General features: G+C 35.5%; 1 protein-coding gene across 6 annotated transcripts in view; it reads left to right on the forward strand.

Annotated features, from left to right (window-relative positions):
- Positions 1-23,897, forward strand: part of LOC112045981 (serine protease gd) — a 36,436-nt gene that overhangs the window by 9,840 nt on the left and 2,699 nt on the right. Inside the window, exons 2-11 of one of the 6 annotated variants that reach the window (XM_052883225.1) lie at positions 1,395-1,604; positions 2,435-2,940; positions 5,119-5,244; positions 5,821-5,908; positions 12,928-13,035; positions 15,031-15,207; positions 15,940-16,107; positions 18,203-18,362; positions 20,130-20,162; positions 21,929-22,827. In XM_052883225.1, the coding sequence (XP_052739185.1) occupies positions 1,395-1,604; positions 2,435-2,940; positions 5,119-5,244; positions 5,821-5,908; positions 12,928-13,035; positions 15,031-15,207; positions 15,940-16,107; positions 18,203-18,362; positions 20,130-20,162; positions 21,929-22,125 (1,773 nt within the window). In that variant the 3' untranslated portion in view covers positions 22,126-22,827. Of the gene's footprint in view, positions 1-1,394; positions 1,605-2,434; positions 2,941-5,118; positions 5,245-5,820; positions 5,909-12,927; positions 13,036-15,030; positions 15,208-15,939; positions 16,108-18,202; positions 18,363-20,129; positions 20,163-21,928; positions 22,828-23,897 lie in introns of those variants that run through there. The other 5 variants (XM_052883228.1, XM_052883226.1, XM_052883229.1 and 2 more) reach the window with 5 other exon arrangements.

Raw genomic sequence — 23,897 nt, forward strand, 5'->3', positions numbered from 1 at the left:
CACCTTATTGTTTATCAATCAATACACACTCCAATATGAGGGTACCTTAACTAGATTCTAACCTCCATCTACTTTTATTCTTGGTCTTTGTTCTATTCAACATTATAATATGAGTTTATTTTTTTTTATTCTCTACTAGTTAGCCCTTGACTACAATCTCACCTCAGTGGTAAGTGATGATGTAATCTAAGATGGAAGCGGACTAACTTGTTAGGAGTAGGATGAAATCCACACTCGTTTCAGTTTCTACACGACATCGTACGCTAATTCGCTTGGCGGTGCGTCTTTGTCGTTAGGGTGGCAACTAGCCACGGCTGAAGCCTCCCACCAGCCAGACCTGGACCAATTAAGAAAACCTCAATCGGCCTAGCCGAGGATCGAACCCAGGACCTCCGCCTTGTAAATCAACCGCGCATACCGCTGCGCCACGGAGGCCATTTAAAGCCTTAATAGGGTTATGGGGCCGGATTACACCCAAGTAATGAGAAGTCTTGGGTTTGAAACTTTTTTCTACAATTCATGAGATCAAAACATTTTAGCATACTTGTATTTCCTGTACAACCGTTAGCCGAGGCATTTCTTAGAAATGTTGTTTGTTCAATGGACCAATGTTTAATTGTGTTACTTTCTATTTTTATGAAAGTAGTGCAGGGGTTTGTCAATCATTAGCAAGAGTCAAAACAAACTTATTTCGTCTATCTACTACTAGAACACCAAATCTTAGGTAGGCTGACAGCTTGTTATACGAGATATATATAGCCCATCCCATACTTCTTAGTTATTTAATTTGATTGTTAAATATATTGATTTTCATGAGTAATTCGGGACTAAGTCGATAGTATCTAATTAATTCATAAAAAAATACAGGATATTTGTAAAATAAAATAAGGTTTGAAGATTCCAAAAATAATCAAATATTTTAAAATATAAATGAAATAAGTTTATTTAATGGAAATCGTATAACTTTAAATTGCTTATACATTCAATGTCATCAATCAATTTATCATTAGAAGTATAAATATAAACGCACAAATAACAAAGGTATTTGTAATTTTGTTTTTACGCCCATACAAGTTTTTCGTCGGGTCACGTCGCGAATTTATAATACATTATACATATTTAGTTTAAGGCGTGTATGGAGCGTTTTTGAGCAGTTCACGGAATCACCGCTAATACGTCCCTGTACCTCCGAAATTAGTCATTACAGATACACTGTTAATTATACTAAATTGCTATACTAATAGATGCAAATAAATACCAATTACTATAGAGTAACAGAGTTCCCAACAGTGGGAACTCTGACAAAGGTCATCCCGGACCGGATTCGAATCCACACCCTCCGGAATCGGAGGTCCACTGGGCTATCACGGCTGTATGTTTCTGTTTGTCCACAGATTGGTGCGTTACTCCTGCTAGTCATAGGTCTGTGTGTACCAACGCACCAGCAGTCCACGCCCAACTCGCCATGTCCGAATGTCTTCAACTACGAGCCGTCGGGCACCGAGGCGGGCAGGTGGTACGGGGTCGTCAACCTGTCCACTGACAGCACTCTACACTCCCTCTGGCTGAACATTGTGCTGGATAGCAAGGCAGACATTTTGGGGGTAAGATTTTTCTAGATAGTTGACGAAATAAGCCCACCTGTTTAGAGGATCCATCGTTTTGCTCGTGCTCGAGTCGCCTCTCAGAGTGAGAGGGGTTAGGCCAATAGTCCACCACGCTGGCCCAATGCGGATTGGCAGACTTCACACACGAAAATTCTCTGGTATGCAGGCTTACTTACGATGTTTTCCTTCACCGTTTGAGACACGTGATATATAATTTCTTAAAATGCACACAACTGAAAAGTTGGAGGTGTATGCCCTGGGCTGGATTCGAACCTACACCCTCCGGAATCAGTGGTAGATACCATATTGACTGTGCTATCACGGCTCGTCCATCTATACTAATATAAAAAGAAGTAAATTTGGGGGGGGGGATATATCTTTGGATATACTGAACCGATTTTTTTAGTCACCTACTGCTACCACAAAAATACTATTACCTATATACAGATATATAGTGATGAATATATACCTGTATATAGGTATATATTCATCACTATATAATATACGATCGTATATAATATACGAACTGTACATTATACATTTCATAAGGTTTAGTTCCCCGAGCTTTGTCTTGAAAATTTAAAAGCTTTGGTGATTTCGTTAACACATAATAAATAACATAACTAATAGTATAAAATTGTTGATTACAAGGCTTTGCAGAGGACAGCAATAGTTTATATTTTTTCCAAGACATTTGTATGTTTGGTTTCCCGTAAAACACATGTTTCTATAAGAGAAATATGCTATGTTTTCGATGGTTTTCCTCGAAACATCAACTAGGTTGAAGTCAAGATTTCTTGCAGTATGTAAGAAGTTTCCCTTTCCAGAACTGGGTAGGAGACGTCACCACCACAGACAACACAGACTTCAAAATCGAGAACACGAAAATGAAAATCCACCCCGGCCCCGCAGTGGCTATTCGTTTCTTCGTGCAATACAACGTTCAAAATAAAGTGCCGAGATTACACGCAATACGACTGAACGGCAGAGAGATATGCAATGCCGACCATCCCCAACCAGCAGTCGACAGAGTTGATACGATAAGGCCACAACCAAACTTGGATTCTACGCCAGATTCAAGACCAACTGTCAGCCGGCCGTCTGAATCACGTCCGAGCCAAAGCCGGCCGAACGAAAGACCGTCAGAGTCCAGACCAGCGCAAAGACCGGAGAAAAGGCCAACAGAAAGTCAGACAAGACCGACGATAGTCATTAGGCCAGAAGACAAGCCGCAATCGAAGCCTGTTTATGGGAGACCGTCGGGCGACGGACCTGTGTACGTACCGACAGCTAACCCACCGATAGATCAAAGCAACGTTAATCCATACAGCATGTAAGTTCATCAATAACTTATTAATATAATATCATTCTTTTTATTGTAGACACGAAATATTTTTCTAAAAAATATTTTTGCATGATATACTTGTAGTTATTTGACTTTTTTTTTCTGGAAAACAAATTAAGTCAGCCACTGACGATCAAGTCTCAATCTCACATGCCGGCGTCGCTAAACATACAATCAGTTTAACCGGCTGTCAAGCCGTTAGCGCTGCAGATATGAAAGATTTCTTGATCATCAGTAGCTGACATTAAAGGAACATTATTAAATTATTTTGAACAATGAATACTTACCTACATTTAGACATGGGTTCAAGCTAATAATATTTTCGATATACATATCACTTTCAATATAACTATTTAATAAACATTTACCTACTTCTATAACGAAGCAGGTTATCATTTTCACGGAAATGTTATTTTTTATACTACAATAACATTTATATATTAATTTGATTGTTTCCCCTGTCTTCTTAATATTTAAATCTAAAAAAATCGCAAGTAAAATATATTTTACAGATGAAATTCTTGTTGTAAATATTATACTACAAAATTATTCCTCTCTCGCGAGGCTTAGGTACTTTCTACTTTCTTGAAGTGTTAAATGAAGATTTATTTCAACATCTGCAAGTTTTATTCGCAATAAGAATGTTATTTCTGTAAAAGCGATGCGCGCAAGTTCGTTCACCTTGGATTTTTTGGATAACTTATTTTTCCTCACGTTAAATCTCAAGAAAACAAAGGCTTATTCATTCTGTTACTTCAGGATAAACCGATATTGTTTTGTAACCCTTTTGGAAAGTAAAAAAGGCGAAATATACTAATATATTTTTTACTAAGTATATGTTATTAATTATATTAGAATGTTGCTGGTTTTTAACCGACTTCAAAAAAAGGAGGAGGTTTCTCCATTCGACCGTATATATATTTTTTTTGTTACGATTACGATAAAGGTTTCTTTTGGGATTTCTGTTGAGCAAAATCTTCTATTAGGTATATCCTTAAAGTCAATATTTTGAAGGCTATTCATGTAGTGTGCTCTTATTAAAAAAACGGTCTTGAGTATTAGTATAGTTACCATTATGCTTGCCACACCTTATGGTAAGGTACAAGAGTTATTTATTTAGGTTTAATTAGAATGGCAGAGCATGCAAAATGCAGCTGTTTTTGTTCAACAAACTACGGACAGATTTCGGTTTAAAGATATTTATTTTTCCAAAAGAGAACGTACTGTTCACTTAACTTAGAGTTAACATATCGTCATTTTTGCAGAGGTTTATTTATTTATTTATTTATTTGGTCCGCCAGTGACTGTCGCAGCATTTACACAAAAAAATCTAAAAAAAAAAAAAACACTAACACAAGGTTTTACACAGAATTTACAAACAATTTAGAATAGCTCCAGAGTTCTTAGTAAAGCATGCCAGAATCAGCATGGTGGTTTTTGGGCATCAAGTATGGAAAGACATTTAAAACCGCAAAACTATTTTTAAATATGTGGTTAGAGAGTTATTTTAAGTAGCATTATACCTAAAGCATGCCTGAAACAGGTGGTAGTTATTTCAACGTCTTGTTTTTGATCAAATAGTAGAACTATACCTATCCAATAGGGTAGTTGACTCATATCAAATTAAATATAAACAATATTAACTAATTTTGCATTGCACATACATGAAATAAAAGTCCTAAATATATTGATAAAAGTTAGGGATTTCTAATTTAAAAATAATGTATTTTTTCAAATTTTCCAAACGTTAAAAACGTTGTCGTCCATTTTGTGACGTCACAATGTTAATTGATGTAATAAACGTCAAACTAATAGTTAAAATTTTTGTCACACGCTCCGTTTGTATGGAATTTGTTAAAGTGACGTCACGAAACAGTTGAAATATAGACCATAATGGCCGACAGGCGTTTTGGCTCGTATTGTCAAAAACATTTAAAAACTAAAATGTTCATATAATCACGTCTCAAAAAAATTATGAAAAAAAATTATTCAATGTAGTAGACTATAATGAACTATTTAAGACCATTAAAAAAAGTGTCAACTAGCCTATTGGTGGCTCTAGAATTATTTTAAGTAGCATTTACAAAGCATGCTAAACAGCAAATATTCAGTGTCTTGTAAGTAGCACCTTCTAGAAGTTGGCTAACACTGGTTAACGCTTAACAGCGGTGGTGGGCAGGTACCAGCGCAGAGTGTGTCCGACCGACGCACCACCACCAGCAGCTACCAGCAGTTCACTCCTCGCCCCTCCTATCCCACCAGGCCTCGGGATGATGAGGACGATAATGAAAGGTATATCATATATATATAGTACAGATATGTTATATACTAGCGGACGCCCGCGACTTCGTCCGCGTGGAATTTAGTTTTTCACAAATCCCTCGGGAACTTTTCGGGGATAATAAGCCCTTGTTAGTTAGCCCTTGAACACAATCTCACCTGATGGTAAGTGATGATGCAATCTAAGATAAAAGCGGGCTAACTTGTTAGCAGGAGGATGAAAATCCACACTCCGTTTGGTTTCTACACGGCATCGTACCGGAACGCTAAATCACTTGGCGGTACGTCTTTGCCGGTAGGGCAAAGACGTACCGCCACTAGTAACGGTAACTAGCCACGGCTGAAGCCTCCCACCAGACAGACCAATTAAGAAAACCTCAATCGGCCCAGCCGGGGATCGAACCCAGGACCTCCGTCTTGTAAATCCACCGCGTATACTGCGCCACGGAGGCCATCAAAAGGAGGGTAATGTTTTTAATGATATTTTTTGTAGAAATAAACCATTTAAATCGCAATTTTAGGATTTTTATATGATTGACACCAACGTTTAGATTTTAAATAATAATATATGTATTCTTCATTAATCAGGGTAGATCCTGACGAGTACTGGTCGCCGGGTCCAGCCACCTTGCCTTCCGCCATAGGGTCTGGGTCTGGCAATAAGAAACAATCAGCCGTAAGTACATTATAATTATTAGTTATTATAATTAGACTACACAATATAATAAATTCATTTGTTGTAGTGCATGGGAGGGACGTTATTAGGAGGACCTAAAAAACCATTTCATTTCTTCCTCTAGAGATTAGGTATCTTCAAAAGAGACTTCCCCTTGTTTAAAAAAAATTATAGTAGTTATAAAGAAAGAAAGAATAGGCTAGTTGACACTTTTTTAAAATGGTCTTCAATACTTCATTATCGTTCTACTAAACTAAAATTTTTTTTTTATATTTTTTTGACACGTGATTACATGAAAATATGAGTTTTTAAATATGTTTTTGACAATACGAACCAAAACGCCTGTCGGCCATGACAGTCTATATTTCAACTGTTTCATGACGTCACTTTTTACGCACAAAAATATTAGTTAAAAATTAGTTCGACGTTTAGTACATCAAGGGTGTTAGTGACGTCACAAAACGAACGACAACGTTTTCGACGTTTGGACAGTTTTAAAAAATACGTGATATTTAAATTAAGTTTTAAAAGATATCCTTAACTTTTATTAATTGATATCGATATATTTCGGACCCTTATTCCAAATTTGATATGAGTCAACTACCCTATTGATTAACACTACACTAACCACAGAACAGAGATCGCTAAAAGCTAACGCTTTTAGCAATAGAAGTAGCATAGGGGCGTGGCCCGCTTACACCCGGGTGTGCGGAGCTTCGCAAGCCTATCCGCGCATGTACTAGCAGTCTTGTTTCGTTGACTGACACGTTACGTCCTGCGGTTGTCAAATTCGGTAATTGAAAATAATTAAAAACGATTAGAAAAATGCTGTATTGTGCCGTTTTGGAATACAAAAATGCTAGCCGCCACAAACATGTATCAAATTATGGTGTTTTGTACCATCGTTAAGACGTATTTTATTTTATTTTCATTAAAATATGAAAAAATAATTTTACTCAAAGTCACAAACTAAAATTAACTTTACGGGAATAGTACTAAAGTTTACTTTATTTTAATACAAGTTCGATTTTCTCGAAGATTCCGTTGACACCAGTGGGCATACATTTGCTGCATCAACAACAACAACAAACTATCATAAATCAAAAATTTACAAAAATGATTTTATTGCAATAATTCTTCTATTCCTAATTAAATGTATTAATTATTAATATTAATAATTCTTGTTATTTTATATTTATATAATAATAAATAAATATACGTTTATTTTATTGATTTCAAAGCCAAAGGTTTCAATTGAAAAGCAGCATATTTTATGCTTTTAATATCTCCTCTAGCATTAAATTTATCAAAAAACTGCAAAACATTTTGAAAATATGATTTCAATGTATATATTATATTATGCTTTATATACAATAAGAGGAAAAATAGACCAAAAAATAGTTTTTATTTTTCTTGTTTTAGTTCTCCTGAAAAAAGTGTAATTTTGATTTATGTTAGTTTTGAATTTAAGAAGCTGCCATATGTCATTTGGCTATTCATTAAGGGATGTCGATAATAATATATCGATATTTTATAACTACTACTATTATATTATGATGATACGATCATGATGAAATTTTCAAAAAATTTTTTAGGAATCCGGAGAGGAAAAAAATGAATCGAGGTGACTAGGAAGCAAAATTTGTTTTATGCAAAACCGCATTGTAATTTGTTCCAAACATTTTACGCAGTCAGACACGTTAATGTAAAGTGGAAACAGAAGATATTTAGTAGTCACGGCAGTGCCAAACAAAAAGATTTTTTTTCTTCTAAAAGTCGTATTCGTGTCTTTTAGGATACAAATAAAGTGACGAACTTAAAGTGTTAGGAATAAAATAAATATATAAATAGGATATAATTGAATTATTTTCCGCAAAAAACCGACGAATTAAAAAAATATACTATCGTGTTTTTTATATATTTAGGAACTATTTTTACTTTGCAGAAAAGAGTGATCTTTTCGTTAAAATATTTAGGAATTAATTTTACAAAATACTTAGAGCAGCTGGTCACGTGTTTCTCAAAACTTAACGAACGAATTTAGACATTGCAATATTGTGACATTGTGGTGTTTTTCTGATGATATCTAAAGTTGACAGATAGGCTTATCAATACTTGTAGTTTGGTCTATTTTGTATTGGCAAATATTGTACATACATACCGAAAAAATTATAAAAAATCTTCTGTAATTAAATATAGTTGGAAAAAAATAGTCTGAGAAAGATATGACGACACTGTACTATCTCGTGTTTTATTTTTTATTATTTGTTTTTATATCACTTTCATTTGTTAGTCAAATTGTCCTGAAATTTGTGAAACATTGTTTAACATTGGTTTTTCCAAATGTATCACTCCGAAACTACTTAATAAAATCTAATGAAACTTAGCACAATTTAAGCAAATAGTACGAAGAAGGTTATAGATTCTTCATGTTGCGAATATAAAAATAGAAAGGGTGAAATAGGGTTATCCCCTATTAGTTAAGGATTCGTGGAAAGTACTAAAATTTTCAAGTACACAAGTTATGGACTTGTGTTTGACCTTCTTTGTTGTTTAAACTCGAATCGTGCAAAGTTTCAGTTGAATTAATGTTATTTTAGAGTGGTTCATTAAAACAAATGCTTTTTTTTACTTTCTTGTGTGTGTTTCTTCACATATTTTAAATTTTTGATTGACCTATGTTGTTCTTCTTAGTTTTACAAAATTCAAATTTTTTTAAACAATAGACGTTCGTTTTATGTACTGCGAGTAACGAGACTGTCGATATTTAAGACTATCGTTATTTTACATCCCTAGACAATATTAATAAAACAAAATTAGGATCATTTTGAATCTTATTTATAAGGTAATAAAGCTTATAAATAGAGACAACTAGTGACGAGTAGCGGTACTATAGATTTCATTCATGAATTTTCATTCAAGAATTTTCATTTGTTCTGAGACAACAGTAATAAATAATTTTCAACTCTAAAATAAGGGTAACATATTTCTTTTTTCACTAAATATTAAACAGCCAATTAAGTGAAGAGTTTATCAGTGTGATAAGTATTATTACACTATAAATGTGTTTGTAAGGCCACGCCCCCGGGTACGCTGGTTTCAATACAAACAGTTGGCACTTTATAAATCTAGTTACTTCTTATATCTGTGACACTAACAATATATGTATTATATGGGTACCTATACTAAGATACTAATAAATACTTATAAAAAGGGGAAACATTTGATTGTTTGTTTGTCTGCATTAGATTAGATTAGAAAGCCACTTTATCAGGGAGTAATATAGTATGCTCGTATCTCCGCGGGAACATGTACTACGCGATAAAAACCGTAGGTTTTTGCTAGTGTATAACCGTAGGTTGTCCGGTGACCCGGTGTAATTAATGGATAAAATTAGGTGGGGTACCTACCATTTGCATTTATCCATTAATTACGGGACACCCTGTATAAGCCACCCAGACACTAGAACATCTATACCTATGCTAATCACACTGTTATCTAATTGTAGGGGTAGTGTAACCTAGAAGCACCCAAGAACGCTGGGTCACTAACCTCTGCGCCATTAGGCCGTCAAATTATTATTATCAACATAAAGCGATTACCAAAGAATTTCAATATATGAAATAAGTCTAAATTCATATCGAAACTAACGTAAATATTCCACAAACCAATAAACAATATTAATATTGTGGTAAGTTTAATTAATGATATCAAAAATTAATTAATTTCTCTCAGGTATCTGGTACGTGGGTATAAGGTAAAATCCCCTCGTGGTCGTATCAACATTTTAATATAAAAACCTGTTTTTAATAACTCACAGCGTATCGGAATTCTTTCGTAGAAACCAAACACTTACATATATATATATATTTCCTTGTATAAGTCTATACTAATATTATAAATAGACACAGAATACATATGTTAAAGAGTATTTGTAAAGTGAGGTCGTAGGAGGTAAATCTATTAAACCGATTTTGAAAATTCTTAAATTCTTTCAAAAATTTGTAAAATGTAATCCAAAGTCCACATATTCTGGTGCTTCCCATCAGTGGTGGGCACTTCAGAAATGACAAAAGTCGAAAAAAACGATCTTTATTTTTCCCGGTAAAGCGTGCGCCCAAAAATTTAAAACATCCTAGGTACTTAAGTTAAGTCACTTGCATATTTATATTAAGCAAGCAATAGGGATGATGACAGTTTTTTAAATTGTATATAAATTAAGAGTATGCTAATAGTAAAGCAATTTTGTAAAAGGAACAGGGTATCTGCGATCATTACTTTCGGAGGTACATGGCACAAAATGGCACGAACTAATGACGTCGTAGGCAATGTAATGATCGTTAGATTTGTATGTGCGTACAAACAAAATTACTAATATCTTTGTTATTTGTGCGTTTATGTTTATAGTTCATTTATTAAAAAATGTCACATTTAATGTAAGGAACCTAAAACTGTATGAATTTTCATCTAATTACGATAAAAGATTTTTAATAGATTTTGAAATTTTATAGTCTCATTTATTTTGCAAATATCCAGACAATTTTTGCTTTTTATATATAAATTAGTTAACAATGACCCTATTTACCCGAATGTATCATAAAAATCAATATATTCAAACCTAGTCATCATCCCCATTGTTTCGTTTGTGAGAAATCTATACCCTTCATTGCCCCCCCCCCCCCCCCAACTAATTTTGATACAGGGCATCCCTCCAAGGCATGCTACTGACAATACTGACATATTTTCGTATTAATTTATATCACAAGCACAACACAGTGTAAAGTGTTATAATGTTCTATGATAAATAAGTCTTTAGTTTACATTTTGCGGTCAGGAGTTATTGATATCTATATTGATACTCATTATCATTCTACGTGATAAGGAAATAGAAACAAATGATTTCACAGCCGCCTATGAACAATAACACTTCCGTGTTTAATCTCACATTAAAATTCGACCATAATGATATTATTGAAGAATATTTGCGTATACTACGTTGTCTTTTGTTGTATTTTTTATAAAAACAATCAAAATATTTATATGTAATTCAAGCAAATTTAATATATTAAATTCTCGTGTCACGGTTTTCGTTGCTATACTCCTCCGAAACGGCTTGACCGATTTTGATGAAATTTTTAAAAATTAAACTGAGTAGGTCTGAGAATCGGCCAACATCTATTTTTCAAACCCCTAAATCCTAGGGTAGGGTAATGTTAGGGTAAGGTAGCGGTAGGTAGGGGTAGGGTAGGGTAGTGGTAGGGTAGGGGTAGGGTAGGGTAGTGGTAGAGTAGGTTTATGGTATAGGGATAGGGTAGGGGTAGGGTGGCGGTAGGGTAGTTGTAGGGTAGGGTAGGGGTAGGAGTAGGGTAGTGTAAGGTAGGGATAGGGAAGAAATGCAAATAAATAAATTAATAAGTCAAAGCGAAGCTTGAGCGGGTCCGCTAGTAAAACTACAAAAATATATACCTACTAGCGGACGCCCGCGACTTCGTCCGCGTAAATTTCGATGTCAACTTTACTACTACCCCTACCCTACCCTACCCCTACCCTACCACTACCCCAACCCTACCCAACCCCTACATCTACCCTACCCCTACCCTACCCCTACCCTACCCCTACCCTACCCTACCATACCCCTACCCCCACTCTACCCCTACCCTACCCCAAACCTACTCCTACCCTACCCCTACCTTACCTACACCCTACCCCCATCCTACCCCTACGACCATCCTACCCCTACCCTCCCCGTACCCTACCCCTTTCCTACCCCTATCCCACCCGTACCCCTATCTCACGCCTATCCTACCCCTACCCTACCACTTCCCTATCCTACCCGTACCTCTACCCTACCACTACCCTACCTCTACCCCTAACATACCACTACCCTAAACCCGGCCCTAAACCTACCCTATCCCTACACTACCCCTACGCTTCCCTACCCGTACCCTACCCTACCCTGTAACTTCTCTATCTTACTCCTACCCTTAGCAAAATCGTTCCAGTCCTTCGAGAGTGGTGGTATGACCAAAAGAAATAGAGACTTCTATGCTAATAATATAAAGAGGTAAAGTTCGTGTGGTTGTAGGAGGTAATCTCTGGATCTACTGGACCGATTTGGAAAATTGTTTTACCAATAGAAAGCTACGTTATTTGCGAGTGTCATAGGCTATGTTTGATCCCCATATTCACACGGGAACGGGAACTACGTAAATGAAAGCGCCGGACGTCATATAGCGGAATTTCTGCGTCTTTTAGAAATTTTGTATTATCTCCGAAACTATTTAAGTAATTAACATACTGTAAAGGGCAAATCTTATCTCCATAATATCCTTGTGATTATTAAATAATTTATTTTAATAAGGATTAAAGTTTAGTTGTATAAATAATGACGTAATTCTAAGTATATAAAATAAATAATTTTTAAAACACAAAAGGTACTATATCTGCTAATATATAGAAGATAGATATATGGTGTCGCGGACTTTTTTGTAGAACTTTTAAAGATACATAAAGCCTCTATACATTAATTTAAATTTTACACAATAGTTAGGGCAGCGCATGCGAATAAGTCTGTTTAAGAGGATTTTCAGTCCGACCTGTATGACAAAAACTGTGATAACTCGGCTAACATATATGATACTAATATAAAATATAGCCTATAGCACTCCCCGATAATGTAGCATTCTACTGGTGAAAGAATTTTTAAAATCGGACCAGTAGTTCCGAAGATTACCCCATTTAAAAAATGTGACAAACTTACAAACTTACAAACTTTACCTCTTTATAATATTAGTATAGATAGATATGTATATATGTATAGGTGAAAAATAAACGCCAAATTCCGCTTTTCCAGCTTCCAATATCACTATCAAACTAAAATGCAAATAAAATTACGTAGTTGTTATTGTTAGTAGTACCTTTAATATAAAATTAGATCCTTACCTACCTTTTACAGTCTGTATAAAATAGTAAATATGTTTTGAAGATAGGTTTCTAATTCCAACGCGCCAATGTTTCAGGAGCAGTGCGGCATAGTGATAAGGAACAACGCCAACCCGTTGGTCGTGAATGGAAAACCAACGTTGGAAGGGCAGTGGCCGTGGCAAATAGCTCTCTACCAAACTCAGGTAAATATTTTGCTTTAAAGAGCCGCCAGCGTCCAGCGCTCCGTGCAACCTTCTTGAAGCTTTCGATTCACTTAATGGGGGGTTGACTAATGGCACCTTGGGATAATTATTTTGCTTAGTTGTAAGAAAAATGGTTTTAACCTAGTAATTATATCTATTTAAATAAAAATTAATCCATAAATCCCTCCTTGGTAACGCCATTACGCGTGAAGGGCTGGACCGATTTCACAATTTTTTTTGATGTGTTGGTTATTGTCAGGAGAAGGTTCTTATGAAAGAAAAAAATTGAAGGGATAGGGTAGGGGTAGGTTAGGGGTAAAGTAGGGTAGGGTAGGGGTAGGGTAGGTGTAGTTGAAAGTTTAGATCTAGTTTCACGCGGACGAAGTCGCGGGCGTCTGCTAGTGTTTAATAATTATTCTTTATCAACCTATTACAAGGGTAGGCCTCCATCCTTATAGGGGATATGGAACTTAAACCCACAATGCTGCTGCGGTTTCCTCACAATGTTTTTCTTCACTGTTTGAGACACGCGATATTTAATTTCTTTAAATTCACACAACTAAAAGTTAGAGGTGCATGTCCTGAATTCGAACCCACACCCTCCGGTATCCAGGCTGAGGTCATATCCACTGGGCTACCACCAAATTCCCAACTCCAGGCTGAAAAATTTTACTGAGAATTATTATAGAAAATTTCTAATAAGAAAAGCTCTAAGTTATTCACAGCGCGATCAGGGTGGTGGTGAAACCCTGGACCTCGAAATCCAAAGAAACATAGCCTAACCATTTAAGCAACAAGGCAGCTTTTTAATAATAATTGTGGAAGCATATTTTTGTTATACCAAAAGTAAAATAAATGCTTGGACTGAGTATGCTTAGCTGTTATAATAATTTGTACCTAACTTAAAGGTCATAAGATTACACGTAGAAACAAAATTATTTTATTTCATTTCAAACCAGTATTTTGTCTGATCAATAAAAGCTACATCTTATGATGATATTCTTTGATACATAATTCATTTGCTCAAATAACTTGGTACTTAAGTACCCATGATAATTTTTATATATAAATGCGAATGGTCATTCATCACGGAATCTCGAAAATATCTGGATCTACTGAACCGATGTTGATAATTCTTATACCACTGGTAAACCACGTTATTTGTGAATGTCATAGATAATATTTCATCCCCGTATTCTCAAGAACGGCAAGTATGCAGGTGAAACCGCTCCGCGTTGGTTAGTAAGAAATATTCATCATTATCATCATCATCATCATCATCATCGTTCTTTTTTTTTTTTTTTATTGAGAAAGAATACAATAAGGAACTTAAGCTAACTTATCCTAATAACTATACAAATCATGCCCACGTGGAATGGTGGCATCATCATCATAATCATCATCATCATCATCATATCAGCCGATAGACGTCCACTGCAGAACATAGACCTTTTGTTGCGACTTCCAAACATCACGATCCTGAGCCGCCTGCATCCAGCGAATCCCTGCGACTCACTTGATGTCGTCAATCCATCTAGTGGGGGGTCGACCAGCACTGCACTTTGTAGTTCAGGGTCGCCATTTCAACACCTTGGGATCCTAGCGTCCATCGGCTCTTCGAACTATGTGCCCCGTCCATTGCCACTTCAGCTTCGCGACTCGTTGAATATTCATCATTATTATCAACCGATATTCGGCTCACTGCTGAACTTGAGTCTCCTCTCAGAATGAGAGGGGTTAGGTCAATAGTCGACCACGCTGGCCCAATGCGAGTTAGCAGACTTCACACACACAGATAATTAAGGAAATTCTCTAGTTTGCAGATGTCCTCACGATGTTTTTCCTTCACCGTTTGAGACACGTCATGATATTTAATTTCTTAAAATGCACACAACTGAAAAGTTGGAAGTGCATGCCCTGAACCCAATTCCAACCAACACCTATCACTATATGCTATCACGGCTCGAATATTCATCATCTTCATTTAATTTCCAGTTGATAGACAGCAAGTACATCTGCGGCGGCACGCTAGTCTCGCACAAGCACGTCATCACGGCGGCGCACTGCGTGACCCGCAAGAACTCCGCCAAGCCCGTGTACAAGAACACGCTCACCGTGTACCTCGGCAAGCACAACCTGAGGACCTCTGTGGAGGGCGTCGAGATCAGATTTGTGAGTGTTTGGAAGTCCTTTTGACTTTGTGTGTATTGGTAAGATAGACCAATTGTGTATAATGGCAGGCGTCCACAGATCCGATACGTATGCTATAACGTATCGGATCGAATCAAACGGATTTCTGACGCTTATTTGGCTCAAAGGTTATGTGGTTAAGCCTTGCTATCCAGAGGGATAATAGCGATAGTATATTGAGTACCTTGCCTCTGGGTGAAAAATTAGATGTTGTGTATTTGTTATAATTATTTTATTTATTATAAATTTAAATCTAATATACCTACTGTGTAATTCTTAGTTTTAATTTATATATTTTATTCGTCATTCTATTGTAGGGAATATAAGATTATCAGCAGTGAATAAATTAATTATTAATAAATTGTCTATGCCGCAATAATCTTATATTTCCTCTCTCTCTCTCTCTCAAACTAATGAAAACGGATTTTTAATTTTACAGAAAATCGATCGAATCGATCCGTACGGATCGGAACGGATCAGTGGAATACAAAAAAAATAATACCGGAAATGTTACTTCGCCGCTTTAGTAGATACACCGGCGAACATTTTGCCCTGAAAGAATGTATTCTTCTTCAAGAAACATACTTATAATAGGCCAATTATTTTAACCCGATCCTTATTTACACATAATACCTATACTTTTAAACGGGGGTAGGTATGCCTGGGTTTCCTGGGCCGACGTTTGTTAATAATCTGTTTGTCTGCTTCTTTCAGGTGGACGAAATCATCGTATACCCAGAATATAACAAGACTCCGTTCGCCAGAGACCTGAGCATCCTCAAACTGAAGAAGTGGGTTGACTACACCGAGTACGTGCGGGCAGCGTGTCTGTGGCCTGAGGACCAGACTGCCTTGAGCAATGTCATCGGGAAGAAGGGTTCAGTAAGTGTATTTTGTACCCCGGCTTTACCAGCTTAGTTCCCGTTCCAATAGGAATACGGGGATGAATAATCCACGCTACTCGGTGAAGTTACAACAATCTATATATATATATATACATATATATATAAATTAATGCCACTTCTGGTTGTAATTTTATAATTCATGGGCTCACCCATCCAAACCAATTGTTTTTAGGCTTCCGAACCGTTTACGAACAATTTATGTGAAGTTTGAACAAAATCGGTCGAGCGGTTCTTCATAATATAACAAATGAATTCCGGGGTAGGGTAGGGGAAGTAGGGTACTGTAGGGCAGGAATAGGGAAGAAGTACGACATAAGTCAACGCGAAGCTTCACCGGGTCAGCTAGTATAGAAAAATAGTAGATAGGTACATCACCTAACTAATTATCTAAAACGAATTTGAATACTTTTGGAAAAATCCCCGGGGTGTACTAGTTATATTTATTTTTCACATTTTTCAGCAGCATTGAAAAAATTGATTCAAATAAAAAAGTAATAATAGTATAAAAATTAAATTTGAAAATTCCAAAAAAGAAAATACTTGGTCACCCTAAAGAGATTTTTACAAAACTATTCGTATTCAAATTAGTTCTAGATAATAATTAGGTGGTGTATTTTTGTATTTATTTAATAATTACGGAACACCCTGTATGGTATAAACTTGACCCACTGCATTGGTCTAGCGAACCTCTTGCATGCACTTTTATTTAATGAGAAAGGAAATTCAACAAGTTATTCAATTAATAAAGCTAAGAAAATCACAGTAATTATAAAGTTCAAACCAGAGTCAGCGTCTAAAGTTTGCGCAATATGACTGACGCAATCAATTAACCCAATAACTGAATGCACGTTTTGTTGTTAATTAAAAAATATTTAATCTACCCGACGCAATGGTTCGAGCTTTATACGGATTGAAAGGCAATGTTTAAATACCTGATGCTTACCTATATCGGTATACAATAATGCAATTAATTAAATTTTCCTTCATTGTAAAATGGCACCTTAAAACAAAAAGCCGAAATTCCTAATACTCTAAAGGTAGCATTCTGTTCTTGGCGATCGCGGACCGCGACCGCGACCTGCGACCGCAACCGGATCGCACGACCCATTGCAATTGAATTTATATGGAGCACTAAACAAAAGTGGTCGTACGACGCGGTCTCGGGCTTTCTTTAGTGCTCCTTATAAATTCATACTAAGCAGTGAGTCGCGCGGTCGCAAGTCTCCAAGAACGAAAGGCTACCTTAAGAACCTTTGCAGTGATAATACGTATCTCAGTGTACCATTCAAATATTCAGTCACTGCATAGTTTTTCATCGTATTTTCTTTTCTGCAATCATCTAACTTTGTTTTTACAACGAAATTACATAATTATCCGCATTTTATTTTACGTAAAGTTAAATTAGTATATAATAGTGGTAATAGCAAGTAGTAACTTTATTTTAACAAAAAAACTGGTATTTACGTAATTTCGTTGAAATATTAATGTTAGATGATGGTTAAAACAAGAAATCACTGTCATTTGATGTAAAACGGCGTAGTCAAAGTCATTTCGTAGAAAGAACTGTGTTAGATGATCACAAAAACGAAAATACGATGAAAAAATGATGTAGTGACTCGTTATTTGCATAGTAGGTACACCGAGATAGGTAGGTACATAATAAGGCCGCTGAGCCTCTATCATCCATTAAACAGATCGATGAATACCGTTTCTAATACGGACTTAGACTATATGTCTTAAGGTAGCATTCCGATCTTGGCGACCGTGACGCGCGACCGTAACTTGCGACCGCGACAGGGTCGCACGACCCACTGCTTAGAATGATTTTATATGGAGCACTAAAAAAAGTGGTCGCGCGACGCGGTCTCGGGCTTTGTTTAGTGCTCTTTAAGATAGCCTTCCTATGAATTTATATAGAACATTAAACAAAGCCCAAGACCGCGTCGCGCGACCACTTTTATTTAGTGCTCCAAATAAATTCATACTACAGTGGATCGTGTGACCCGCTCGCGGTCGCTTAGAACGGAAGGCTACCTATAGACTATATGTAATGTATATTTTTTTTAATGCAGGTAGTAGGCTGGGGTTTCGACGACACGGGCGTGGCGACAGAAGAACTCTCGCTGGTGGAGATGCCCGTGGTGGACCAGGAGACGTGCATCCGCTCTTACAGCGCCTTCTTTGACAAGTTCACCGACAGGGACTATACCTACTGCGCCGGATATAGGGACGGTGAGTCTTATAACATTCTTACATTGCAATCGTTTCTTTAATCCAGCCCTTACAGTGGTATCGCTGTAAAATAGAATAACTTCTCCCGTTTTCCCAACATTTCCCTTCACTGCTCTGCTCCTGTTGATCGTAGCGTGATGAAAAATATACTATAACCTTTTTTTTACGACCTCCTTGGCGCAGTGGTATGCGCCGTGGATTTACAAGACGGAGGTCCTAGGTTCGATCCCAGGCTGGACCGATTGAGGTTTTCTTAATAGGTCCAGGTTTGGCTGGTGGGAGGCTTCGGCCGTGACTAGTTACCACCCTACCGACAAAGACGTACCGCCAAGCGATTTAGCGTTCCGGTACGATGTCGTGTAGAATCCGAAAGGATTGTGGATTTTCATCCTCCTCCTAACAATTTAGTCCGCTTCCATCGTAGATTGCATCATCACTTACCATAAGGTGAGATTATAGTCAAGGGCTGACTTGTAAAGAATAAAAAAAACCTGCCCAGGAGTATGAAGAATAATTGTACCAAGTTTCAATAAAATCCGTCGAATAATTTTTGTTTCTATAGCGAACATACAAATAGACAGACAGACAAATTTTACTGATTGTATTTTTGGCATCAGTATCGATCACTAATCACCCGCAGATAGGTATTTTGGAGATATATTTCATGTACAGAATTGACCTCTCTACAGATTTATTATAAGTATAGATTATTTTATAGTATGAACATACAATTCATAGCGGTTGTGTTGAATTTAATACGAACCTACTATTTTTAAATCTTATCCATTTAGGCGCATGCGTTTGTTTAATAAAAAATTAAAAAAAGATTCCGACGAATTGAGAACCTTCTCTTTTTTTTGAATTCGGTTCATAAAAGTAAAAAAATCCAAGGCACAATGGAGTAGATTATAGAAAAATTACATAATCTGACAATACGAGTATTGTAGGTAATTGTTATGTTGCAAGCTTTTGCTTAGTGCACTTTTAGTAGATAGTTCACAATCATGTTGCTTTTTATGGTTAAATACGTATTTACGTAGTATTTATATCTATTGATAAAGTATTTAAAGTATTTGGTGATATTGAGGTGCATGAGCATGGCAATGGCCAATCATTCAGAGCAGAAGTTGTTTTTTTAAATTATTTTTTTTATAATTAGGTACAGACAAAACTTTTAGCCAGTAAACGATAATGACTGATAAAATCATCTGTTTACCTATTTTAAAAAGTACAATTAGGTATAATAATCGTGTGTTGGTCGTGATGTGCATGATGTCATTCAGATCGCGACCAACACACGATCAGTTTTATCGGATGTCCTGCCGTTTGCGCTGCAGGCAAATGGACTTGTTGGATGGTGAGTGGCTAGCATAAGCTGACAATTTTCAGCTTTTAGAAAACGACGAACGTCTCTTCGACTATATTGGTGTTCTTCAAATATTTTCCAACTATAAAAATACTCTATTTAAAGTATCGATACCAATATATATTGTGAAAAGAGTAACACTTAACCTAAACAAAAAATCCTGCTTTTAAACATGATGATGACCATGATAAATAGTAAAAAAGTAGGACATAGTTTTCTGTTTATTTTTTCATTTTGAGAATTTAAATATATACAAAATACTTTGAAAATTAATTGTATTACCATGTAGGTATTTGACTCAACTTACCACAATCATACTATCTAAAAAACGTAATTTTTAAAGGTGCATATTATATTAGACGTATGTCCAACGCATTCCTTTATTTATTTATTTATTACAGGATCCGCCGATGAAAGAACCGGCACAAGAAAAAGTACGTTTTATTTTTGCGTTGTGATTGTTATGCATAGAACGTTCAGATTTCTTCTATATTTAATGTGGTTTCCTCTAATCTCTAACAGATGGCGCTTTAATGACTGGGGCATTTTCTTATTTATCTTTTTCTTAAGTTGGGAAGCTAAAAATCTACAAATCTTTTCAGCCCTTTATAAATAAAATTTGCTACATTTCATACAAAAACTCTCGTCATTTTATTGTCTCTATCAATCCAAAATATATTATTTAACGGCTGACATTTTTAATTTTAAAGTTTTCATATAAATATGCATAACTATTAATTTGAATTTAAGAATAAATTAATATTTCAATTTGAAACTGAGGTAGAAACCTCAGGTTTGACGAAGTAGCAACTTTTATTAAAGAACTATTTTATAATACAAGTTAAATATACGAGAATAATACAAAATGAGTGTTCTGCTCGAACTAATAAATTGATTACACAAATAAAACGAAAAAAATCTCAAGCATGAAACTTGATTTTTACGTGGGACCTTATTCAGGTAAACCATAAGAACTATCAATATCAATTGTAATATAGAACTTTAATAGTAAATTTCACTAACAATAATGGCACAGCATCTCATTACGTGCACGCTTAAATTAAAATGACAAAGTCAAAGAAAATGTAGAACCAACCCACGAAATCATTTCGCATATTATGAATGCCTGTATCGTAAGTATTTAGAGTTTAACATTTGTAATTTCGCTTGATGATAATTCACCATAGCGTTTATCACTAACCGCATTAATACTTACAATAACTGCACACGTCTCTCAGCTAAATTATTCAACTTACGAGATTTATTTGATAAGTCTTTTACTTTTTTTAAGTAAAATTGTAACTAGGTATCGTAGAAAATGTTTGATTTCACATAGACATACCTGCCATATTATTTTTGAGAAGAAAGTGTAAATATGGCAAGTCTGAAAAGCATTGATTAGCCACTAGTCATCTATTAGACATAAATAAAATATTTTAAAAGAAAAATATAGATAATATAATTGTACAAAAGTCGTTAATCGTATAATATCAGTTCGTATCATTCAGTTTAAGTATCTCTGTTTTACGGTTTGTTTATAATACCTACTTTATAAACAAACCGTCAAATAAAAAGTATTAATTACGTAACACTTAAAACTGGTGCTGTATTAATAAATTATTTATTTATTACTACTAATGACTTGAATAGCTTCAACTTTCTGTGCTTGCATCTACTTGCTTTGTTGATTTAGCTTAATCTTTTAGTATTTCTCTATTTACAAGTTAAATTGCACGAGGCTTACGTACTTTTTGAATTACAATTTGTGTCAATTTACTATTATTATAATTAATACATTTAACACCCCACAAGTATAATTTTGCAGTGGCAATTGGAAACAATAAAAGCTATATCAAGTGTACCATTTTAGTCTAAATTACACGAGATAGAAATAAACAAGTCAATTTTTTTCACAAAAACAACAAATTCTTCAGAAATATAAATAAGATTTTTGTTTTTGTTAAGCTTTCGTTCTGCTGCTCATCGATTTTTTACTGTGTACAACAAAATTTGTACCTGCTGAAGAAATGTACAAAACTTTTAACGTGTTAATTTATAAAATACAGTTGTAGCCAGCACAAATTATGCTTGCGGCATCTACGTTTATATACAAAAAAGTTACCAAATTGCTAAATATAGTAAAAATATTTTTTACTATATTAAAAGTATATATATATTTATAATCTGTAAAATGTGACAGGCACGTCTGTCTGCAACGGCGACAGCGGCGGTGGTATGGTGTTCGAGATGCAAGGCAGCTGGTACCTGCGCGGCCTGGTGTCTCTCTCCGTGGCTCGACACAACGAGTACAGATGCGACCCGACGCATTACGTCGTGTTCACGGACTTAGCTAAATTCTTGCCTTGGATACGAGGCTATATTAGTAGCAGCGATTGATTTTAAAACTAGCTCAGAAAACTACAGGGAATAGCTTGAAAGCGAAAAAGATTTTGTATTGTAATTTTTTTTTGTAGAAAAGAATAATTTAATTAAGAACTTATTTGTTTGCAATGTATTACTGATAGGGTAAAACGTAAAGTATAATTGAGCGTCATCAAAAAACAATAAAAAAATCTAAATCCTAAAAATTGTTGAATGATGGTGATCCTATTTGTGTACTTATTTGAAATATTACGATTGGCAATTTTTGCGTTTTACTGATCGTCTCGATTATCGATATGGTCGATGGATTCGGGGTTTCTATTTTAACATCGCTTATCTCTGGTTTTTAGACTAAAATTTTTCTTTTGATTAACTCTACATTGGTCCCTTGATTCACCACCTAGATACTAGCGATGGCAGTTTGTCATTTTTCTTCCAAATACAGAGCCTAACCAGAGAAAAAATAAAATTTTCCGCCATGTTGCTGAAAAATATTGAGCGAATTTCTTCCATTAGCATTATTATCACAGACTGTTAAAAATACTCTGTGCCCCTCAATTCATGTTTTTATTTTATGTTTCTGGTTAGGCTAAACCTATAAACCACTACTAAAAGTTGCAGTTTATTGAATTTTTTTTAAGTACGATAACATTCACTGGCTGTGAATTTGATGTGACATTTTGAGCTATACGACCAATAAAATGTTTTTTAAAGTAATTGTTTGTCTTTTATTTATAACTCAAACGATAGGCACCTACATAAATGGTAATTGGATTTTCGACTTTAGAAGAAATAGGTATGTTTAGACTTAATAACAAAATGTAAAAAACCTTTTAAGTTCTGAATTTGTATAAATATTTCAATTAATACTCTGAAAACTTCTTCAAAGAGATCGAAGTCAAGCGCTAACTTGTATTTAAATAACATGACCTGCATGAATAGGTAGATAATGTGCCTCAAACTTCTTCTGCAGCTTATGAAGGGTAGAGTAGAGGTAAGAAGAACAATGTCATAAAGCTAAGGGGAGTCAACTATAGAGGTGTTTACTTATAAATTCCAGTTTAAAATTCTAACAATGCCGGTACCTATGGAATGGGTCCAAAGACAAAGTAAATAAATTAAATTTTCAAAAATGTGTTACTGAACATAGTTCAACTTAGGGCGAAGCCTCATTACTGCGTTGCTTTAAATTAAGGAAGCACGCCCTTAATTCAAATTTTAAGGCATATCATAGTTTTCTTAGAGTTGTTTCAACAAACTACACACGGCAACTTTCAAACCAAACATTTCAAATTACAATGTAAAAAAAAAATTTCAGAGAATATAAAAAATTATACTTAAAAACCTTGTCGGCCAATTCACGGAAAATTCAGGGTCATAGGGTATTTTTATTGGAAGTCTGGAAGATGGCTTGAAGGAAAACGCCCTACCGACGAGGTTCGCCATCAGTCATCACTAAGGGCCATAGCTTTGATCGACTCGCGACAAGTATTCACAAAGTTTGAGCAGCATGGTCAGAAACAAGTTTGTTCTGGGCTCTAGGATTATTTATAGGTTTAAGCTTTGGCAAGTAAGTTGAACCAAAATAACAGTTGTCTACGCATTTATAATGATTATAAACAAAACTTTCTTTCACACTTAAGGGGCCCCGTGTCATTGATACGGTAGATTCGGCGGTAGCTACGCCCCTGGCTCCATGGTTGCCTGGTACACTAAAGATGTTAAATACATTATTGAAAATTCGTCGGCGGCGAAAATGTGTTACTTCACATGTTTCACTTAGTGCG

The sequence above is a fragment of the Bicyclus anynana genome, chromosome 8, assembly GCF_947172395.1.
Source record: "Bicyclus anynana chromosome 8, ilBicAnyn1.1, whole genome shotgun sequence".
Classification (NCBI taxonomy): Eukaryota; Metazoa; Arthropoda; class Insecta; order Lepidoptera; family Nymphalidae; genus Bicyclus; species Bicyclus anynana.